The following is a 19,701-nucleotide window of genomic DNA, read 5'->3' as shown; positions in this document are numbered from 1 at the left end:
CCTCATGATGTGAGAGTTAATTGGCCCTGAACTCTGGAGGCCTGCCCTGGGGGCCCCTCTGACGGATGTGAATAGACAGACTGGCTCTCTAAAGCCTCAATGGGTGGTCGGCGGCCTTCAAACCTTCAATGAGGCCAGACAGGTGAGAGACTGAATCGCAATAACCCTCACCCGCCATCTCAGAACCCCGGTCCAGCCTCCCTCTCTCCAACTTGGCGTTGAAGTCCTCGGCCAGGGCCCAAATCGACACGTGAAGGCTAGCGGCCCCTGCTCCCCGTGGTAATGAGGTCCCGTGCAAAAGAACAAGGGGCCAAGGGAGCGGGGAGGTGGGTCAAGTTTAGGTACCTACTTTTTTCCCCAAAGCTGTTCTGCGTGATTGCTCTTGGCACACGGCCCCTTACTTTTCAACGTCTCTCGGATGGATGTGTCTCTTGGTTAACTCTGAAAAGCGGCGCCTTTTGGCACGGCACCCGTTGGCACCCACAGACGTAAACAACGCAGACCCATTATCTCACAAAATGTGCCAAGCGCGTACAATCCTGCTCTGTTTTGTTTGTAATATTATTGAAAAAGCATGCCTCTTCGAAGACCCATAGGTTTACATAGCTGTTGCCAAGTTGGCTGGCAGACCGGATGTAGCCTTCCAACCGACATCTAATTACGCCACGAGTGATGTCAGAGCAGGGCTTGGCAGAAGGCCCAGGCTTGCCACAAACTCTTCTTCAACCAAAGCACTGTAATAATCCATAATAATCACATCATTTGAAATAACTTCGTCTCTCACTCAGTTGGCCATGGTTACCAAGAGAGGGGTCTCATCTGGAACCCTAATGGGGAGAGAGGGTGTTGTGCAGTTCTTTGGTTTTCCTTCCCAGTATCACGATGGAGGATCATCTCTTCCACCGTGGATCAGATCAGTGGTTGTACTGATTCGTCGTGATGAGGGACCCCCAGGGCCTCCATGCTCAGCTCTGTTCCACCGTAAAAGGATTAGAAGAGTCTGGCGCTCTTATGTAACCACCGCTGAGGCCTCCTGTGGTACACACTTAAATAATCATTAAGAACGGCTCCGGTCGAGACGATTTGAAACCCCTTGTCTCCTCCAAACCGACCATGTTTAAGAACCTTTTATCGATTTGTCGTGAAGACGGGGAATCTTTTTGTAAGCGTCTGTGCTTTTCGGGCGTGGACATTTAGATATGGTCATGCATACCCAGATCTTGAACTGGTCAAGGACAGCACGAACCCCTGTTGAAGCACTTGTCATTTCCACATGCTGGTTTGGATTGGCTGAAGTGATGGCAGAGGATGTCGTGACCTACGGGAAGTCACTTGGCACTCGTGTGAAATGCTGACCCTGAATGTTTGGGTACCCTTCGCTGAAACTATAGACAAAGAATAACCGCTCTGTTCCAACATAGAAGGACTCCCTGGCCTGGACATCTGCTAGAGGTTTTTGAAGCAAAAAATGTAAGTGTGCTATAAATGTATTGATTATTTATTTAAATTACCAAATGTTGTTGTGCTGTTGCCAGTTTATAATATAAAGTGGTAATTTCAAAGACTTTCATGTGATAAAATGTCTGATCAATCGGAAAATGAGGTAACACACTAGTGATTGATGATGCACTAATGAAAGCCTATTCATTTGCAGTGATATGAATTTTACTAACTGTTTGTCTATGGGGACACATTGAGTTCTCTGGGAATAATTACCACTTAAGGTGGCGCCAAAGAAGAAGAAATCCAAAATTTTTGAGGTTGCCACTTGAAGTCTCTATTTCATCAGAATAAACATTGTCATGTTGGAAGCTCTTCTCCAGCCAGTCCCAATTCTTCATCTCTTAATCAAACCCACCAAGCTCAAGTGTTTGGACTACTCTCGACCACGGAGGAGCGAAAGTGGGGCAAAAGTGCCGAAAAGAGTGTAGCAAGAGAAGAAAAAAAAGCCTTCGTCTTTCTTCTTTTTACCAAATGGCTGTCGTCCCCAAAGCGTTGTTCTCACAGAGGGCCCACTGTTTCAGGGGCCGACCTGCCCCGTCGATGCAGCAAGGCAGTCCTAGCGAGAGAGAGTGGGGGGGGGGGGGGGGGGGGGGGGGGGGGAGCGGGGGGCCCTTGTGGTCTCTCAGCTCCCCAATAGAACAATCCGGTGATTCAGCTGTATGTCCGCTTCATGTGAACACTGGCCCGTCATTAAATTAACATCCCCATGCTTCCCCCCCCCAGGGAAAAGCGTTGCAATTCGGGTTTGGGGGGGGGGACTGGCGGTTGTGAGGCAGGGTTGGGGGTGGGGGGGGTACCGGGTCAGAAAGCATAGGCCCGGAGCGCTGGCCCTGGCATGGGAGAATGGGAAGCGGCCGTCTGGTTTGGCTGCGCCTGCGTGAGGCTGAAAGGGCTTCCTTCCTTTTTACTCCCTGGCAGCCGCGGAGGACAGAGACGGATTCTCTTCCTTTGTTTTCCCGGCGTTCGTGCCGCTGGCGCAACGCGGCATCCATGGACTCTGGAGCTCGGTCGGGGACTCCATGCCAACTCGGGTGTTGTTGGACTGTTAAAGTCCACAGATTATACAGTCTGGAGAGAGACATTCACCGAACACCTGCTCACTGGATAACTGCTGATAAACTCTGGTGATATAGCCTTCCATTAAGGAGAAATATGTGGTGTGTATTAGAGAAAAGAGTCATCCAGGGTTAACCTCACTCCCTCCCGACGACTTGTCAACGTTGTAACCCTCAATTGAATATCTGCAGACATTTTCCTTAGAGCGTTCGCCTTCTAAAATCCTTTTGGGGTTGCCGGTTTGAATCCCCGCAGCAGATGCGGTGTGGCAAAGGAGAATGGGTATAGATTCTCTACAGACCCATTTCTCTAGCATTAGCTTGTTTGGAAGTGATCACCCACAGTTGCCACACTGCACCGACTTGCCTGAAGTTGACTTCATATGAGAGAGCGCTTTATATTAACGAAAATATATATATACAAATAATGTAGAGCTTTGCTGCTTCATATGTTCTAGAAGTGTTTACACAGACTACATAAAAAATACAATTGCCAGCACTCTTAATGTTTGAGTAAAATAAAATGGAACTAAAAATATTGTCTGTTAAACCCTTTAATTGAAACCCACCGTGCACACGTTTGAACTCTTCCATGTCTGCTCTTGCATGCGACCACCTTTTTCTGAGTTACCGGGTCCATATTGACCACTGGGCATGGCATCGGCTTGTAAAGGCCGGCCAAGCGAAAGAGGTCAGCTAAGACAAGGCCAGGCTGCTTGGACTGTTGTGGCATCTTGTTGTTTAATGCTAAAGACGAACCTGTAGAGTGCAGACATCCTACAGACCTGGAGCATAATGCCTCAAACCCTGCCTGCTCCTTAATCACATGTATTTGAAATATCTGCTGCTAGAGGCTTCGGATGAACAAGTCTGCCTCTAAATGACTTAATAGTCATTTTCAAATAAATACTTTTTATCGTCGCAATTCAAATCTTCTTCTGCAGTATCTTACTGCACATGAATCTGGGGGAGGACCCCACGCTTTGAGCGTCCTATTTCCAGTCCCACCGTGCTTATCTTCGCCAGTGCCTGCAGGGTTTAATCGCGTTGCCTTAGCGATGGATCAGAATCCCAGACGGTCTCTGTGGGAACGGCGTCCGTCCCGTCACACTGTGGTGGGAGAGGCGTGAATGCTTAGTTCTCTAACGTGAAAAAAAGTATTAACAGCAAGGGGCTATTATAACATGGGTAATACTGCAATAATCTGACCAATTGAAAATAAAATGCAAAAAATAATAGCAATAAAAAGGAAATTCAAATGTACAAATATATATTATTTGCGCTCTGTTATTTACCCTTAATTATAGTTCATAATTGTTATCCTACGTAAAATGTACACAAACCATGGTCCTAATGAAATCTCAAATGCAAATCTATGTTTTAAATATGGGTTTGAAATGAAATGAAATGAGTTCCTAGACGAGCCACGTCAAGTCATGATGTCATCATTATTGTGCTTCTTTTGACCTTTATGAGAACACAGTTTGCCTTCGGGATGTGTGATTACTGAAATAATGTAAAATTACCTCTCAAATCCTATTCCAAAAGGTATTTTATGTGTAGGCATAATAGGCCCACGTTTTCTTTCTGAAAGAAGAAGAATTACAACAATTTCCACAGGCTGTTGTCTTTGTTGTTTTTTATTGACTTTTTTATTCTTGTTTTCCATTGATTTGTGATTGCCTTAGAGAGCCTATTCTAACACATGAACAACAGAGCTCGCACGTTATGAACGTTAAGCATCCAGAGAGACAGTTACTGTCAACCACACCACAAAAAAGAGCTGCTGTTACATACACAATACATACAACTAGCTTCAGCTGTAACACAACATAACACGACACAAAACAGAATGCATTGTTACTTTGTTTTTTGATTGTTTCGACTTGATATGTTAAACCGGTGCAAACTGGTTTCAATGGCAGTGTTTCAGGCTCGTCGCGTTTCCCTTGTTCATCTGGCCTGTTGCGCTTCCGATCTTCACTCTCGCATGTAAATCCGTGTGCACACGACATCGTCAGCTCCAAATGTCTGGAAAAAGGGAAAAGAGGTTGGAAACAACAACTATCGCATTGTACTATGTTAGTGACCATTTATTAACCCTTTGGTTTTGCATTGGGAGCTCTTGACAGTTGTCCCTCTGTGTAAATTAGGTTTCTTTGCTTGTTTCAGTATGTCCACGGGAAAAAAAATTGTGGACAGACAATTGACACAAATTGACGCAATTGGAAAAATACTATCGATATATAATCTTTTATCCAGCGAACAGACTTGAGCCAAAAGCGTTCTCCCATGTCGGGCCGACGCAGAAATATTGTTGTAGCAGTTTCATGTCCAGAGTATTTCTTTGCGCACCCTTTGCCTGTCCCCTCCGTAACAATGGGGTTCTATACATTTTTTGGGTCACACTATATGAACCAGAATTCGTGCCCTGCATACTGCAATTGATTTATGCAAGGCAATGCTTCTACTTTGGCCTCAATGACCTTCCATTTGATCAGATATTAACAAAAGACCTTGAACCCTCTGACGAACTCCAAAAAAAGATTGAAATGGAGGCCTACTCTTATCTGTACAGTATTATAGTACCAGACAGAAGGAATGCCATAAGAGTATTTTTAGGAGAGAGTTGAGGTGAGGATAAAAAAAGTTTAACTCAAAACAAATGTTATAGACCAAAAATATGTTTTATAATCGGACCCCCCCGCCCACTTCACACACGCACACAAGAATATCCAACGCAGCTCTAAAATCCCCTTCCCGCGAGTACTTGCCTAAAAGTGTTCCGCAGACAAAACCATTTGAAACAGGACAAAGCAAAGCTTATGGAAATGTGCCCCAGTTTACAGTGTGAACTGCCAGAGATAATCAGACGCTTGCCCTGTGACGGCGAGCAGCCTAGCCCATGCCTTTCAGTCTCCACTGTCTGGGGATGGAGTCAGCCAGACATTTCACATCCTCAAGAGGAACCCGCTTAGCTTCCACATTGTTCGTTCCGCTGTCTCCAGACATCGATGACTCACCATTCATTTCCCCCCTAAGAATCTCCTGTCCCAACTTTCGTTTTTTTTCGACATTTATACGTCTAGCGTCACACTCGTTGTGGTTACATCCACATTACATGGCCATCAGTGTCTGCACATTGAGGGTGACTAAAACAATGGAATCACATCGTTGCATGTGTTAAGCATGTTTGGCCACTGAAGACTGTTTGTGTTTTGTGGGGATGCCCCCCCCATGTAACAATCGGGTACAATACTTTTATCACTTCTGACAACCTGCCAGCCCCGTCCAAACAAGAGGGCCAGAAAGCCCTTGTCCATGAGTTCTCTCTGCCCATGCAGTCAGTAACAGTTGTCTTGAGTCATTACAAAACTATATTGAGGGGTTGGTAGTGAATGTCTGTTTGCATTTATATTCCTTCAGAGAGGCCTGAAGCCCACTTTTGGGGTTTGTTTGAAATGTGGCTCCCTGACAAAAATGTAGTTTGGTTTTGGTTTAAGCAATTCATTTATTTTCCCTCTTTGTCGTTAGTGATTACATTCTTCACGTTACGAGAGATGTCAAGCAAAGGAAGGATTTGAAATTCCACAATAAAATTATTATTTTTCTCCCTTTTCTTTCTTCGTAAAAAACTGAATGGCATTTATTCTCCATAAAATTTAAAATGTTATGTTTTTCCTGTAGTCACACTACTAATCTTGCTAACTAACAGACTGCGGGTGCACCAGTCAGAAACAACACAGACTACGGTAGGAACCATTAGGAAAAAAATTGAAACTTTTATCGTCTGTCCATCTCAGAGCCTCCACATGATATTTACTGGGCTTTAGACCCAATGACTTTCAGCCATTTTAATCTGTTAAAACACCAGAGCCAGTTTACTGCCTCGTCAACGTAAAAGCCTCTTCCTGTTACCCTCTCCCATCTCCTTCTCTCATGAAAGGGGGGGGGGGGGTATATCACTCATCTCCTTTATAGAAAAATCTCAAGGGTGCTTGCATTACCTCACACGCTTCGTGATGTTAAAACATTTGTCTCCAAGGTTGAACCCCTGTCTTAATGTGAATCAACACCATGTGGAGACTGGGTTGAACCCCGTTCCACTGTCTTAAAGGAGAATTCCCGCTATGTGGAGAGAGACTGGGTTCAACCCGGTTCCACTGTCTTAAAGGAGAATTCCCGCTATGTGGAGAGAGACTGGGTTCAACCCGGTTCCACTGTCTTAAAGGAGCATCACCACCATTTGGAGACAGACTCTGGGTTCCCTGTTGCACTGGGTCTTAAAGGACCGTCACGCCATGTGAAGACAGAATAGCGTGAAGGCAGAGTAGAGTTGGGGAGGAGGGGGGGGAGTGTGATGCACGTTGATGAAATAGTGTTGTCATAACCCTAACACACCCTTAGTGGAAATCATAAGGCTTGGTACGTTAGATAGATACGGTCATATCTATATTCAACATACTTGATTTTGTTTGGTTTTGTAAACACTTAACCATCCGCACAGCTGGAGCGTCTCTGAACTCGACATGTCTTCACATTTCTGATTAGTTAGGCCCACCCAAAACCCAACCCAGACTCTTGGGACGAGCTTCGTCAGCGACTGCGACTCTATTTGACGAAGCCACCTCCCTGACCGGTGTCTCTGGGACCCGGAGGTGATGATCACGAGGTCCCCGGCACAAGCACTCACCAGAACCAGCTCCTCCCCGTTCAGCTCCCGGGTCCAGAAGGTCCTGGGTCCGTCCCCGTCCACCAGGGTCTGGTTACAGTGGATCTTGTTCTCAGTCTCCCAGACGGGCAGGCTCTGCCAAGACGGGGAGGGGGGGGATAGGGTTGTTAGGACGGCAGTGGCTCAAGTGAAAGGGTTCGGGTTTGATCCCCAGCTCTTCCTCGATTGTCCAGGAGTCCCTGAGCCAAGTCTTATACACCTTACTGGGTGTCTGACTGCCTGTGCCCTTGCCCTCTGTTTTGCCTTCTGTCTGACTGTCCCCTTGCATGATTGACACCAGCGTCGGTGTATGAAATGGGTGTATGAACGGTTGTGTGAACGGGTGAATCAGAGGCACTAATTGTGAAGCGCTTTAAGTGGCCACAGGTCTGGAGAGCGAAGTATAAAGGCAGCTCATTTACCATCGCCACTAGGACGGTAGGACTCCATCTTACAGCTTTGATGCTGCGCTTTTTCTGCTCGGTCGTTGGAGTCGTAGAGCAGGCGAGGGCAGTCGACTCCAGATGGAGGGTTGGGGCTTGTGTGTGTGTGTGTGTGTGTGTGTGTGTGTGTGTGTGTGTGTGTGTGTGTGTGTGTGTGTGTGTGTGTGTGTGTGTGTGTGTGAGGGGGGTCGCCAGATCAAAGGCAGCAGCAGACAACCGACTGGGTCTCAGCGGGCTGCCGTCCTGCGTCCTCACCGAGCATCACTGATGAGGACCGGGGCTTTGTTCGCGCTCTCTCTGCCTTTACTTCCTCGCTCCCTTCCTTCCTCCATCCTCTGTCTCTATCTCGCCTTCCCTTCTTCTCCCTCTCCCTCCCTCTCTATTCCCCCTTCCCTTTCTCGTTCTTTCGCCTGTCTACCATTTCTAATCTTTCTGTGTGTGTATGAGTGTTTGTGTGCGTGTATGTGTGAATATATCAATGTGTGTGTGTGTGTGTGTGTGTGTGTGTGTGTGTGTGTGTGTGTGTGTGTGTGTGTGTGTGTGTGTGTGTGTGTGTGTGTGTGTGTGTGTGTGTGTGTGTGTGTGTGTGTGTGTGCATGTGTTTTAATAAGCCCAAAGAGTCAATTATCCATGGCTCTTTTATAGCTAGTCTCCACTCTGAAGTGTTGACTTGGATGGATTTTCCTCTTTCATTCGCTCTATTGTACACTATCTCTCTCACACACAGACACAGACACACACACACACACACACACGCGCACATGCACATGCGTACACCAGACACACACACTGCTCTATTCAAGACATCAAAGGTTCCCGGGGAAGAAGCTTGGTCACGTAGGTAGACACACACACAAAAAGAGAGAGACTTGGATAGCATCCTTGTATTTGCTCAAGGCATCAAGGCACAAATATAAAGTGTTGTGTTGCAGTGGCACAGGAGGCAGAACGGGTTGTCTGGGAAGGGTGGCCGGTTCGCTCCTTCGAGCTGAGTGTCGACCCTAATGTTACCCTAATCGCTACGACAACCTGGCCGTCGCCCTGCAAGGCTGACACGGCCGTCGGCGTATGAATGCGTGAATGAATGGGGGAATGGGAGGCAACAATTGCAAAGCGCTATGATTGGCCACAGGTCTGAAAAGCGCTATAAATACCGTTTAACTGACTGCAGTATTAATGCAGGAGGCTTATCGGTGACAGTCGCTGACTTTGTTCCTCGCTCAATCGGTTGGCCCACGGCGGGAAACGGGAGGCAGCTGGGTATTAAAGAGCCCTATGGATTCTCTTGTCTTCCCTTATTGCGTCATATTCGACTTCATAGAGTGGCGACACAGATTGCTTTGAACATTATGCAGATGAGAGCAGTCCCAGACGCTCAGCCTGGTGTCTGGGCGTCTGAGTTCACCCTTCTCCCTCTCATGGTCGACTGTCAGACCGACCGACCTGAAAGCCACCTGCGCCCCAACGCTCTGGGTGATACTCAGGGTATGACGAAGTTGGGCTAGATGTCTGAATAAATTATTTTGAATCCTTTAATCTAAAAAATGACGGCATGAAAGCGAAGAAGACATGCACTCAAATGACAATATATATAACAGTATAATTTGGATGTGATGGGACAGTTCCCATGGCTTGAATATTTTGCTGTCTCCCAACACAGTCTCTAATAACCTGGGGAAGATGATCCATCATTTAAATTCATCTCCATGGTAACAACCAAGTGGCCAAAAGGCTGACAAGTTATATTTTTGTTTTTCTTATAAAGAGTTCTTGGTTGGTTTTCAACTATTCAGTCGGTAGTAGGCCCTTTCACCCCTTCCTCTAAGTTTCAATTTCCCTCGTTGCACCTCTGAAATGAAGCCATATTGATCATATCCAAAGTGACTGTGAGGGCTTTCATCTTATTGGATTGCATTAGTTAAAATAGTGAAGTTTCCAAAACAGAAAGTCTGGAAAAAAGTTTCAAGTTTAGTACTAAGCTCTCCTCTTGGCCTCTTCTCCATGGATTCAGGCGGGTGTCCGCCCTCACCCCCCTGCCTAACCCCTAACCCAAGTCTGGGGTCCGGGGGTGTGATGGAGCCACGGATCCCTGGAGAAATCCCCCTCCCAGATTAGAGGAAGCCTTTTAACCTGCTGCCAGGGCAGGATCACCATGTAATCCCCTTAACCGGTAGGGCACCAGGGCACGGGGCCCTTAGCCAAGTTCCACTTAGCTCACCCCCTGCCTCCCGCCGGTGCACGCCCCCGCAGGCCGGTGCACGTGCCTTGGTCACTGCGGGCGCCGTGGCCGATTCCGGGCGCCAGACAAGCCCCTCTTCTCTGCCCCTCTAGAAAGCAGACGTTCAGACGAAGATAAGGCCAAAAAAAACGTGTCTGGCATAGCATGGCAACACGTCTTAATACCGCACAGATTCACCACGGACCAGCCGGGGCCAGTTTGTCTAGCCGGGTTTTTCGTCACGTGGCACGACACCCCGAGCCAAGGCCGGGTATACACACAACACACCCTCTGTGACCTCTGGTTTGGACAACGAGAGGAGGCCAGTGGGTACACGGTGTAGAACACAGGCTCTCAGCGGCTCTTGTCAACGAAAGAGACGACATGGCACTGACACATGACTGCAATCTGACCCGCAACCCAGCATGCTGCGGGGGCACAGTCTGAGCAGCCCTGCTGTCTCCTGCCATCCAAATTAGGTCATGTCTGGTCAAAATGGTAACCGAGCCATGCTTACCGCCACATGTAGCTGGCCACAAAGGTTTGGTCCGATTTTGTAGGGAGTACAGTGTTTTGGTTTTGGTTGATTTAAGGTTCTGTCGTAAGTACTCATCTGCTAATGTATTGAGACCTATAGGCATTGAGCAGAGGCTTTTATCCACAACCACGTATGTCATAAGGAACAGGTAGGGGATAGGCTTATTGCTCATGGATGAACGGGTAGACATTTGGTGTTTGCACCCACACCCTCTTCGGAAGAGAAGCAAACCCTCAAACCACTAGACTACCCTACCACAGTAACGCCTAGATCGAGTTATTGCTGGGAGGAAACTGTTTTGTTGCACATATTCGCGATTGCACTTGAGTTTCCAAATAATCTCAAGTATCACATACTGTTGGTCACTTTTTTGAATGAGTCCAAGGCAGTTTTTCCTTTCACTGCGCAGTATTTTCTATCTGCTTAACCACATCTCCAATCTACCACTGCATTGCGAATTTAAGGGAATTCATGACATGCGATATATCTAAGTAGTTTATTTTTCATTATACTCAAAACTTTAGTTTCCAAAGTTTAGAATCCTTCACAGATGTGGAAGTCATTGCTAGCTTAGTTTCCAAGTTTCCAAACTAAGCTTTTTTAACCATTGCAATACAAGACCTGTAAGGCCCCAGTTACTGTCAATATTATTGATATGTCTTATAATTGCACACTTTTCTTACTCATTTTCGAACATTTTGGGAGAAAAATCACTTCTGTTCAAAAGCTACAATTACGTTTTCTTCTTAAAGCCAGGGGGAGACTGCTAGCAAAGTGGGTCTAAGAAGGTTTTAAAATGATCGCTACACCCCTTCTACCTAGCATTTACTTGCTCTATCGATGAAGACTCCCAGACTGCTCTTGATCGGTCCTGCTCTTTGTTGAATGTGGAATCATTATTGTGAGTCCCCTTTGTTAACATAATACATGAAAACGAACACAAAGGGAACTCACAACAATGATTTTTCTTCTTCTTCCTCTTATTTTCTCTAAATGTAGGCAATCTTTTCAAGGTGAAAAACCGCCTTCTAGATTTTCTAGATTTTTAAAAAAACATTGACAAGTCATGTCCTTTAGGTAATAAAAAAATGAATTTAGACAAGATGCACGAGAACCAAAAAAGCACTCCCTTCAACTTTACACTTGCATTGAGGCATCGTCTATCCTAACTCATATTCCCAAACAATCGCTCATTCTGTGTTCTCAGTGAAAACACACTGGTCTCCAAACGAGATGCCTAGGAAATCCCCCTATCAATTAATCCTTACAAAAACCAACGCCTGGGTGAAAGAAGAGCTGTTTCTCAGGCGTTAGTAAGAAGAGCTTAACACACAGATGTTCACAGATAACCACAGCATGGCGTTGTTCAACTGATTCTAAGTAACTCATTGACATGATGTCCATCGGAATAAAAGTCCTGACAATGTCTTCAAACATGTAATATTGTACTGTCTTGTTAAATTTTGACCAAAGATCCATTCTAACATTATACATTTATTTTCCAATTCATTATTCGAATTCATTATTATGTAAGAGCAAACCTATGAACTATATTGTAGGTGTTATTTATTTAATTAATTAAGAAGTATCTACACTTGTCTGACTCTATCAAGGAAGAACTCTTGGTAGGATTTCAAATCAATAACAAATGATCAAAATGTCTGACATAGTAAAAAGCGTTTTCTCTACAACTCAATGGGAATTTAATCATATCAGAGCAAATACCTCATCAGAGCATTCAATCAGCTACTTGTCGGCTGGGACCAGATGGTTCATATTAGTTTTCAGATGTAATTTTAATGTCCCATCTGCAGAAGACATTGTTGAGATGCTATGGCTGTGCGACGGAGCTAGATAAGCTCGGGAAGAGACCTGTTTTTCTAACCGTAACCCTGTTGAGCTACGGAGCAGTTATACAAGCACATCATCAAGCGTAACATGCAAGAGATGGTATGGTCTGCTTAGTCGATATGTCTGCTAGGATGGGAAACCCATTTAGTTGAAGAGGAGTCGTGGAAGGATTTAGGAAGATTAAGTATGGGTTTGTGGATGTCAGGTTGTTCTGCAAGTATTTAATATCCTCCCATCATATCTAACTGCACACTTGCTTTTAATTACGCAAGCATTTTATTTTGTGTCAACGGTGGTCAGTAAATACCCATACCCGACCCATATATGTAGATCGCCGAAAAAATTGAGTTGAGGTAGTTTGGTTTGCCTCCTCGGGTCATATTTATCATAATAATTGTAACATTTTCTTTAACTCTCTTCTAAACCTCTTTTCAAATTAAAAGGCCCCTATCCCAGTCTTAGCCCTTGTTATTGGACAGCTTTATTTGGTAGGGAGGAAACAGTGGGTGTTGGCAGAGTGCCTGAAAGTTATCTCACTCTATTACGCTCCTTAGCAGAACACAGAGTTGAAGAGTGTCATCATGTTTACAGCTTTGTCCTTGTATTGAGCATTATTGTATTTTAATGAGCCAAAATAGCCCTATTCCTGCCATACCCTCATTTGAATAAGCCTTAATATTGATACTTTCTCCACAATCTTATTTTGTTGAACGTTTATAACCATACTTTCACCACTCATTCATTTTGAACGGCCCAAATAACCACACTTTAATTTTGATGAGCATAAATAGACTAAAAGTCTATAAACCTTAATAACCATCCACTCACCATACCTTTATTTTGACAGTCGAACATTCGGCTCGGTTACATCGATGGCCCATGAAGTGTTCTAGTCTATAAGTCTTCCGCATAAATATCTTCTAGGAAGGTTGTGGGAATCTTCCCCGAGGGGACTTGGATGGTGGGGGGCTGGGAATGAGGATCCAGCCTCCTCCCCATCAGGATCAACCCTTCAATCCCGGGACCCAGGGAGATGGGCCCGGGACGGTCTGGGATACCAATTAGATTCATTCATTTTGCATGGAGGGCTCCACAACTCCGGCAGCCTTTGAAGGCCTCGGCAGAAGATACTCTGATACTCTGTGCGTGGGCAGATACCACAATGCACCAGCACGTGGATGTCTATTAAATAGCAGGTAGTATGCTCCATCCAACACACAATCTATCAGGGAAATGTGCATAATCATCATTAGTCGTACCATTTGTGTCTGTGGCAAAAGCTGAGGAAGCTTACAAAATGAAACAGCTTTATCCTCCTTTTTTCTTTTTCTTATTCATCCCATTTGGATAAACTATACTTTTTGGATTAGCTTACTCTCTCCCCCCCTCTCCCCGTCTTTCTCCCTCTCCCCTCTCTTACCCTCCAACTATTTCCCCCCATCACCTCCTCTTTCTCTGCCTCCCTCCCCCTCTACCCTCTCCCTCTCTCCCCCTCTGCCTCCCTCTACCCTCTCCCCCTCTGCCTCCCTCTCCCTCTCTTTCTCTGCCTCCCTCCCCCTCTACCCTCTCCCTCTCTCCCCCTCCCCCTCTACCCTCTCCCTCTCTCCCCCTCTGCCTCCCTCTACCCTCTCCCCCTCTGCCTCCCTCTCCCTCTCTTTCTCTGCCTCCCACTCCCGCTACCCTCTCACTCCCTCCCCCTCTGCCTCCCTCTCTCCCCCTCTGCCTCCCTCTCTCCCCCTCTGCCTCCCTCTCTCCCCCTCTGCCTCCCACTCCCTCTACCCTCTCCCTCTCTCCCCCTCTGCCTCCCTCTCACTCCCTCCCCCTCTGCCTCCCTCTACTCTGCCTCCCTCTACCCTCACCCCCTCTGCCTCCCTCTCCCTCTCTCCCCCTCTGCCTCCCTCTCCCTCTCTCCCCCTCTGCCTCCCTCTACCCTCTCCCCCTCCGCCTCCCTCTACCCTCTCCCCCTCTGCCTCCCTCTCCCTCTCTCCCCCTCCGCCTCCCTCTACCCTCTCCCTCTCTCCCCCTCTGCCTCCCTCTCACTCCCTCCCCCTCTGCCTCCCTCTACTCTCCCCCTCCGCCTCCCTCTACCCTCTCCCCCTCCGCCTCCCTCTACCCTCTCCCTCTCTTCCTCTGCCTCCCTCCCCCTCTACCCTCTCCCTCTCTCCCCCTCTGCCTCCCTCTACCCTCTCCCCCTCTGCCTCCCTCCCCCTCCACCCTCTCCCTCTCTCCCCCTCTACCCTCTCTTCCTCTGCCTCCCTCCCCCTCTACCCTCTCCCTCTCTCCCCCTCTGCCTCCCTCTACCCTCTCCCCCTCTCCCTCCCTCCCCCTCTACCCTCCCCCCCACCTAGCAACATCCACAGCCTACATATTCTACCCCCAGCCCTCTCTCACTCCCTCTCCCTCTCACCCTCCCTTCCTCTCCCTCCGCCTCCCCCTTCCTCTCCCTCCCCCCTCTCTCTCTCTCTCTCTCTCACCTTGCACTTGCGTCCGTCCACCGTCTCCTCGCAGAACTCCTCCCCGATGGTGAAGTTGATCTCGGTGGTGCGCACGGTGGTGGAGGTCTTGATGTAGAACTGCTCCCCGTCCTGACGGATCTCCACGTGGGGTTTGGCCGCCGCCGCGCCCGCCACCTTCCTCAGCATGGCGTTCACCCCTGGGTGGGGAGAGACACGCAAACACACACACACACACACACACATACAGAGATACACACATACACGCACACACACACACACACACACACACACATACAGAGATACACGCACACACACACACACACACACACACACACACATACAGAGATACACGCACACACACACACACACACACACACACACACATACAGAGATACACACATACACACACACATACAGAGATACACACACATACACACACACATACATAGATACACACATACACACACACACACACAGACACACACACACACACACACACACACACACACACACACACACACACACACACACACACACACACACACACACATACAGAGATACACACATACACACACAGATGCACACATACACACACATACAGAGATACACACATCCACACACACATACACACACACACACACACACACATACACACACACACATACAGAGATACACACACACACACATACAGAGATACACACATACACACACAGATACACACATACACACACACACACACATACAGAGATACACACATACACACGCAGATACACACACACACACACACACACATACAAACAGATACACACATACACACACATAAACACACACATACACACATACACACACACACACACACATACAGAGATACACACATACACACACACACACACACACACACAGATACACACATACAGAGTTACACGCATACATACACAGATAGACACACACACAGATACACACACACACACATACAGAGATACACACATACACACACACACACACACAGATACACACATACAAACGGATGTCTGTATTGAATGTCTTTTATAACGCTCCAACCAAAACTGTTTGCACTACTTAGTGTCGGCAAAGGCAATGAAAGTTGGTGAGGAGGAGAGGAGGAGGGAGGAGAAGAATAAGTGAGGTGCATGGCAAGTGTGGGAGGAGGGGTGAGGAGGGGAGAGACATGTCAGAGAGGGAGGGGGAGAACTAGAGACATACTCCTGGTCCTCACAGTATAAGGGGGCCACCTGTTATTCCTTTGAAACATGAATACATAAATACTAATTTATTAATGGAACCTACATGACCGTTTAAGGTCACCTCGGGGACCTTTATTGTATGTTCTCTGAGGGCACTTTGTATTGCAAAACATCAGCTTCACACTCACTGGCATTAAAGTTCCACATTTTAAGCTCTGGTTGAAAATTGGCAATGATCATGCATAGTTTTACAACACTCAAAATCTCATAAAGTAACGTTTGTATTAAATTAGTCTAGGAAATTGCGGCTCTGTAGTAGCTCCATGTACACCAATAAAAACAACTGACTTTTATTTATAAAATATGAGAAGGGATAAATATTTCTGAGAATCTTAGAAAATGGTTTTAGGTCCATTCAATGTGACAAATTCTTTGCTTTCTCATACCATTGCGGTGTTCGAAACCCCAGCATAAACAAACTCCACCCAAGTCTTAATACCTCGGGGGGAAAGCAAGACGGCAGGTCATCTTAAAAACGTCTATCTCTCGCGGCCTCGCCTTCACATCAATAATAATATTAATCACATCCAAAGGGCGTTTGGGTTTATAAACAGCGTCAAGTGTCTTTACAGTATTAATTTGCTGTTGACCTAAAAATTCTGTGCGGTCGATTACGAAGACGTTGATGGAATGCGACTCCCTCGGATGACTCCAACAATCCAGAAGTTTCTGGAACAGGAAATCTCAGTCATGAAATCATATGCTCAGACAGACATGCTTATGCTTAATGCGACCATCCAGCGACAGAATGAGCTCACTACACTAACGGGAATGTGCCACGTGTTCCTTAACGAGCAATTACAGACCAATTAATCACAGTGGCCCCAAAGGGCCTCTTAGATAACCTTATTTTTATGTTAATCTTTTTAATAAATATATATTATTTTATTATTTTTTCGAAGGCATATAAACCTATGCAGAGACATTGTGAGGGGGGAGGGCACCTAGCAAAAGCAGAAGCCGCCACAACTAACGGTTATGAGATTAATGTGACGGGTCTCTTAAGAGGAAGCCGCGGCAACCATTTAATATTGATCCAACGCATGCATTTAATTCAGTAATGGACGTCATATCTTCACCAGATAACACATTTATGCACTCAGGCCTATTTTGCGACTGTACGGCCTCTGTGGAATTTTATGAGAACACCCTCAACTTTTCATTGAAGCCCTGGGGTGTGCTGGGTCAAAACGGTAGAAACTCATTACATCAACTGGGGCAGGCTGCATCGCATGCGTCGTTTTTGGATGTCACAATGGATTGGACGTCCCAAACACACATACACACAAACATGTCCAGCATTTTCTATCCCCTGCATTTCAAAAAGAAGTGGAGGTCCACACATATTGCCACCCCATTGAGTGTGTGTGTGTGTGTCTGTGTGTCTCAGTTGAACCCAGAACCACGTCACATCACGTTAAGGCTACGGAGAGACGGGTGGAACGATAAGAGATGAGAAAAGGATGCCAGCGAATGGGTATGGACCCCAGAGGGAGGGGGGGGGGGGGTGGTGAGGAGAGAGAGAGAGAGAGAGAGAGAGAGAGAGAGAGAGAGAGAGAGAGAGAGAGAGAGAGAGAGAGAGAGAGAGAGAGAGAGAGAGAGAGAGAGAGAGAGAGAGAGAGAGAGAGAGAGAGAGAGAGAGAGAGAGAGAGAGACGACCACTTGCGTGGTTAAATGCATGCCCTACTTAAACGCTTAACATGAATTAGCACCACCACCACCCTCAACAATACCATGTCTGTTCTGGGAGGAATTCCGCATCCCAGTATGCTCATAACTGCCCTCCCATCCGGAGGACAAGGAGGGTTTTCCCAGGACAATGTCAAGCCTTTGGAAGTCCCTGCGCTTTACAAAAAGAGGACCGACGCAAAGGGGAAAAAAAAACTAAAGTGAAAAGGCAATCTTTTTTTTGGGATCTTTTCTTTTTTTCCGGTGTGATTGATAGTTAACCCCACGGAGGGATGCACCGTTGCCCCCGGCGATAGAAAGTGGCGAAGAGAGGAGACGGATTAAAAAGACAAGAGAGAGAGAAAGTAGGGAACGAGAGAGAGTCAGGATGACGGGAGGAGAGAGGAGACTGGCTCTTACCCAGGGCTTTGAGAAGTTCATCGAAATTCTCACTGCTCCTCATCTTCCAGATGCCGGCAAAGTTAGGCATGTCTGCCGAGGTGGTCCGTGCACGCTGCTGCTCGTTCGGAGGAGAAGAACCTGTTTCACTCTCTGCACTGCCTCCCCTCTCCTTCACTCACCCTTATCCTCTCTCGCCCTCCCGCCCCCTCTCTCTCTTGCTCGCTCGCTCTCTCTCTACCTCCCACTCACCCCCTTTCTCTCTTTTTCTCCCCCCCTCTCTTACCGACCCCATCTCTCACGCCCCTCTCTCTTTCTGTCTCTCTCTCTTTCTCTCTCTCAGTTTCTCTCTGTCTCTCTCTCTTTCTCTCTTTCTCATCCCACTTTCTCTCTGTTACACTCTTCCTCACACTCAGGTTCTTCTTCCTTTCTCTTCTCGGTCGCACTTCAGCCTCTCTTTCTCTCTCTCTCTCTCTCTCTGTCTCTGTCTCTCTTTCTCTCTCTCTCTCTCTCTCTCTCTCTCTCTGTCTCTGTCTCTTTCTCTCTCTCTCTTCTCTCTCTTCTCTCTCTCTATCTCTCTCACTCTCTCCTTCCTTTCACAAAGACTATTAGAGCAAGTCTCATTTTTGTATGTTCTGTAGCCTTTTTTCCACAATCGACATGGCCCGAAGACTCACCAATGTACACACACACGTACACGCACACGCGCACACACACACACACACACACACACATGCACACGCACGCACACACACACACACAAAAAAGCCTGGCATGTTCCCCTCATACATACGGAACAAGATGGACGCCATGCTGCTGTTGGCAGCATCTCCGTACATTGCAGTTGGTTGGGATGGCTGGAATTTATTGATTGCCATATCTTATCACTGGATATCATAAATGTGACACAGAAACAAGTTGAGTTAATGCGCCATTGGAGGACTCAGAAAGTGTAATCGATCCGAAACAAATGAAATCATTCATCCCGAGGGTTGTATTCCATCATTGGATCATTTGTGAGAATACTGTTCCCTGAATACATTAGCCTAAAATTACCAATATTTTAGCAGTATAAATCATTTTCGCCCACTGAGTTTGTTTCATTAGGAAGTCAACTCTGTATAATATGGTTCAAGAATTCAGATCAAGTTCAGGTTATTTTTATTTTCCAATCCAATTAATAAGAAATGTAAACGTTTGTTTTCTTTTCGGACTGTTCAAATCTATGCATGGATTCAGATTAGTAATCTGTGGTCGGGAAATATTGAAATGCAGGATATGCGCTATCATTCTTTTAATTTCGTACCCTTGTGGGGAAATATTGTTGATGGAGCTGATATTGCTGCTCTATTTTAAAATATATCGCTGCTTTTATAGTTCTGTTTGTACATCTTTGTGCATATCTTAAATATATCCACATATTTTAAAATGCGGTACAAATTGTTCAGTTGGATTTTTGTGATTGATAACTAAAATATGTTTTTTTGGCCTTGAAATAATCTAAATGAATCGTAATAAATATTTTTTTTATAATAATCTCTTTAAAAGATATATATAAATAGCAAGAGGGCTGTTTAAATAAAATCTCAGTCAA

At 46.3% G+C, this 19,701-nt stretch overlaps 1 protein-coding gene across 1 annotated transcript; it reads right to left on the bottom strand.

The window, feature by feature from the left end:
- Window positions 1-4,180: 4,180 nt before the first annotated feature.
- Window positions 4,181-18,303, bottom strand: crabp1a (cellular retinoic acid binding protein 1a). The gene is made up of 4 exons (XM_030366921.1): window positions 18,129-18,303; window positions 14,794-14,972; window positions 7,252-7,365; window positions 4,181-4,589 (listed from the first exon to the last, which is right to left on the bottom strand). The coding sequence occupies exons 1-4, from the start codon at window positions 18,196-18,198 to the stop codon at window positions 4,539-4,541; spliced, it is 414 nt and encodes a 137-aa protein (XP_030222781.1). The 5' UTR covers window positions 18,199-18,303; the 3' UTR covers window positions 4,181-4,538.
- Between the last annotated feature and the right edge of the window lie 1,398 nt (window positions 18,304-19,701).

Source organism: Gadus morhua, chromosome 9, assembly GCF_902167405.1.
Source record: "Gadus morhua chromosome 9, gadMor3.0, whole genome shotgun sequence".
NCBI classification, from domain to species: domain Eukaryota; kingdom Metazoa; phylum Chordata; class Actinopteri; order Gadiformes; family Gadidae; genus Gadus; species Gadus morhua.
The sequence above is the reverse complement of the archived record's forward strand: the minus strand, read 5'-3'. Positions and strand labels throughout refer to the sequence as shown.

Bases quoted from the DNA above. Each gene is read 5' to 3' on its own strand.
- crabp1a (XM_030366921.1), bottom strand. From the start codon at position 18,198: ATGCCTAACTTTGCCGGCATCTGGAAGATGAGGAGCAGTGAGAATTTC. The intron at 14,973-18,128 runs GTAAGAGCCAGT...CTCCCCACCCAG, and splicing joins TGAACTTCTCAAAGCCCTGG to GGGTGAACGCCATGCTGAGG. The intron at 7,366-14,793 runs GTGAGAGAGAGA...CCGTCTTGGCAG, and splicing joins TGGACGGACGCAAGTGCAAG to AGCCTGCCCGTCTGGGAGAC.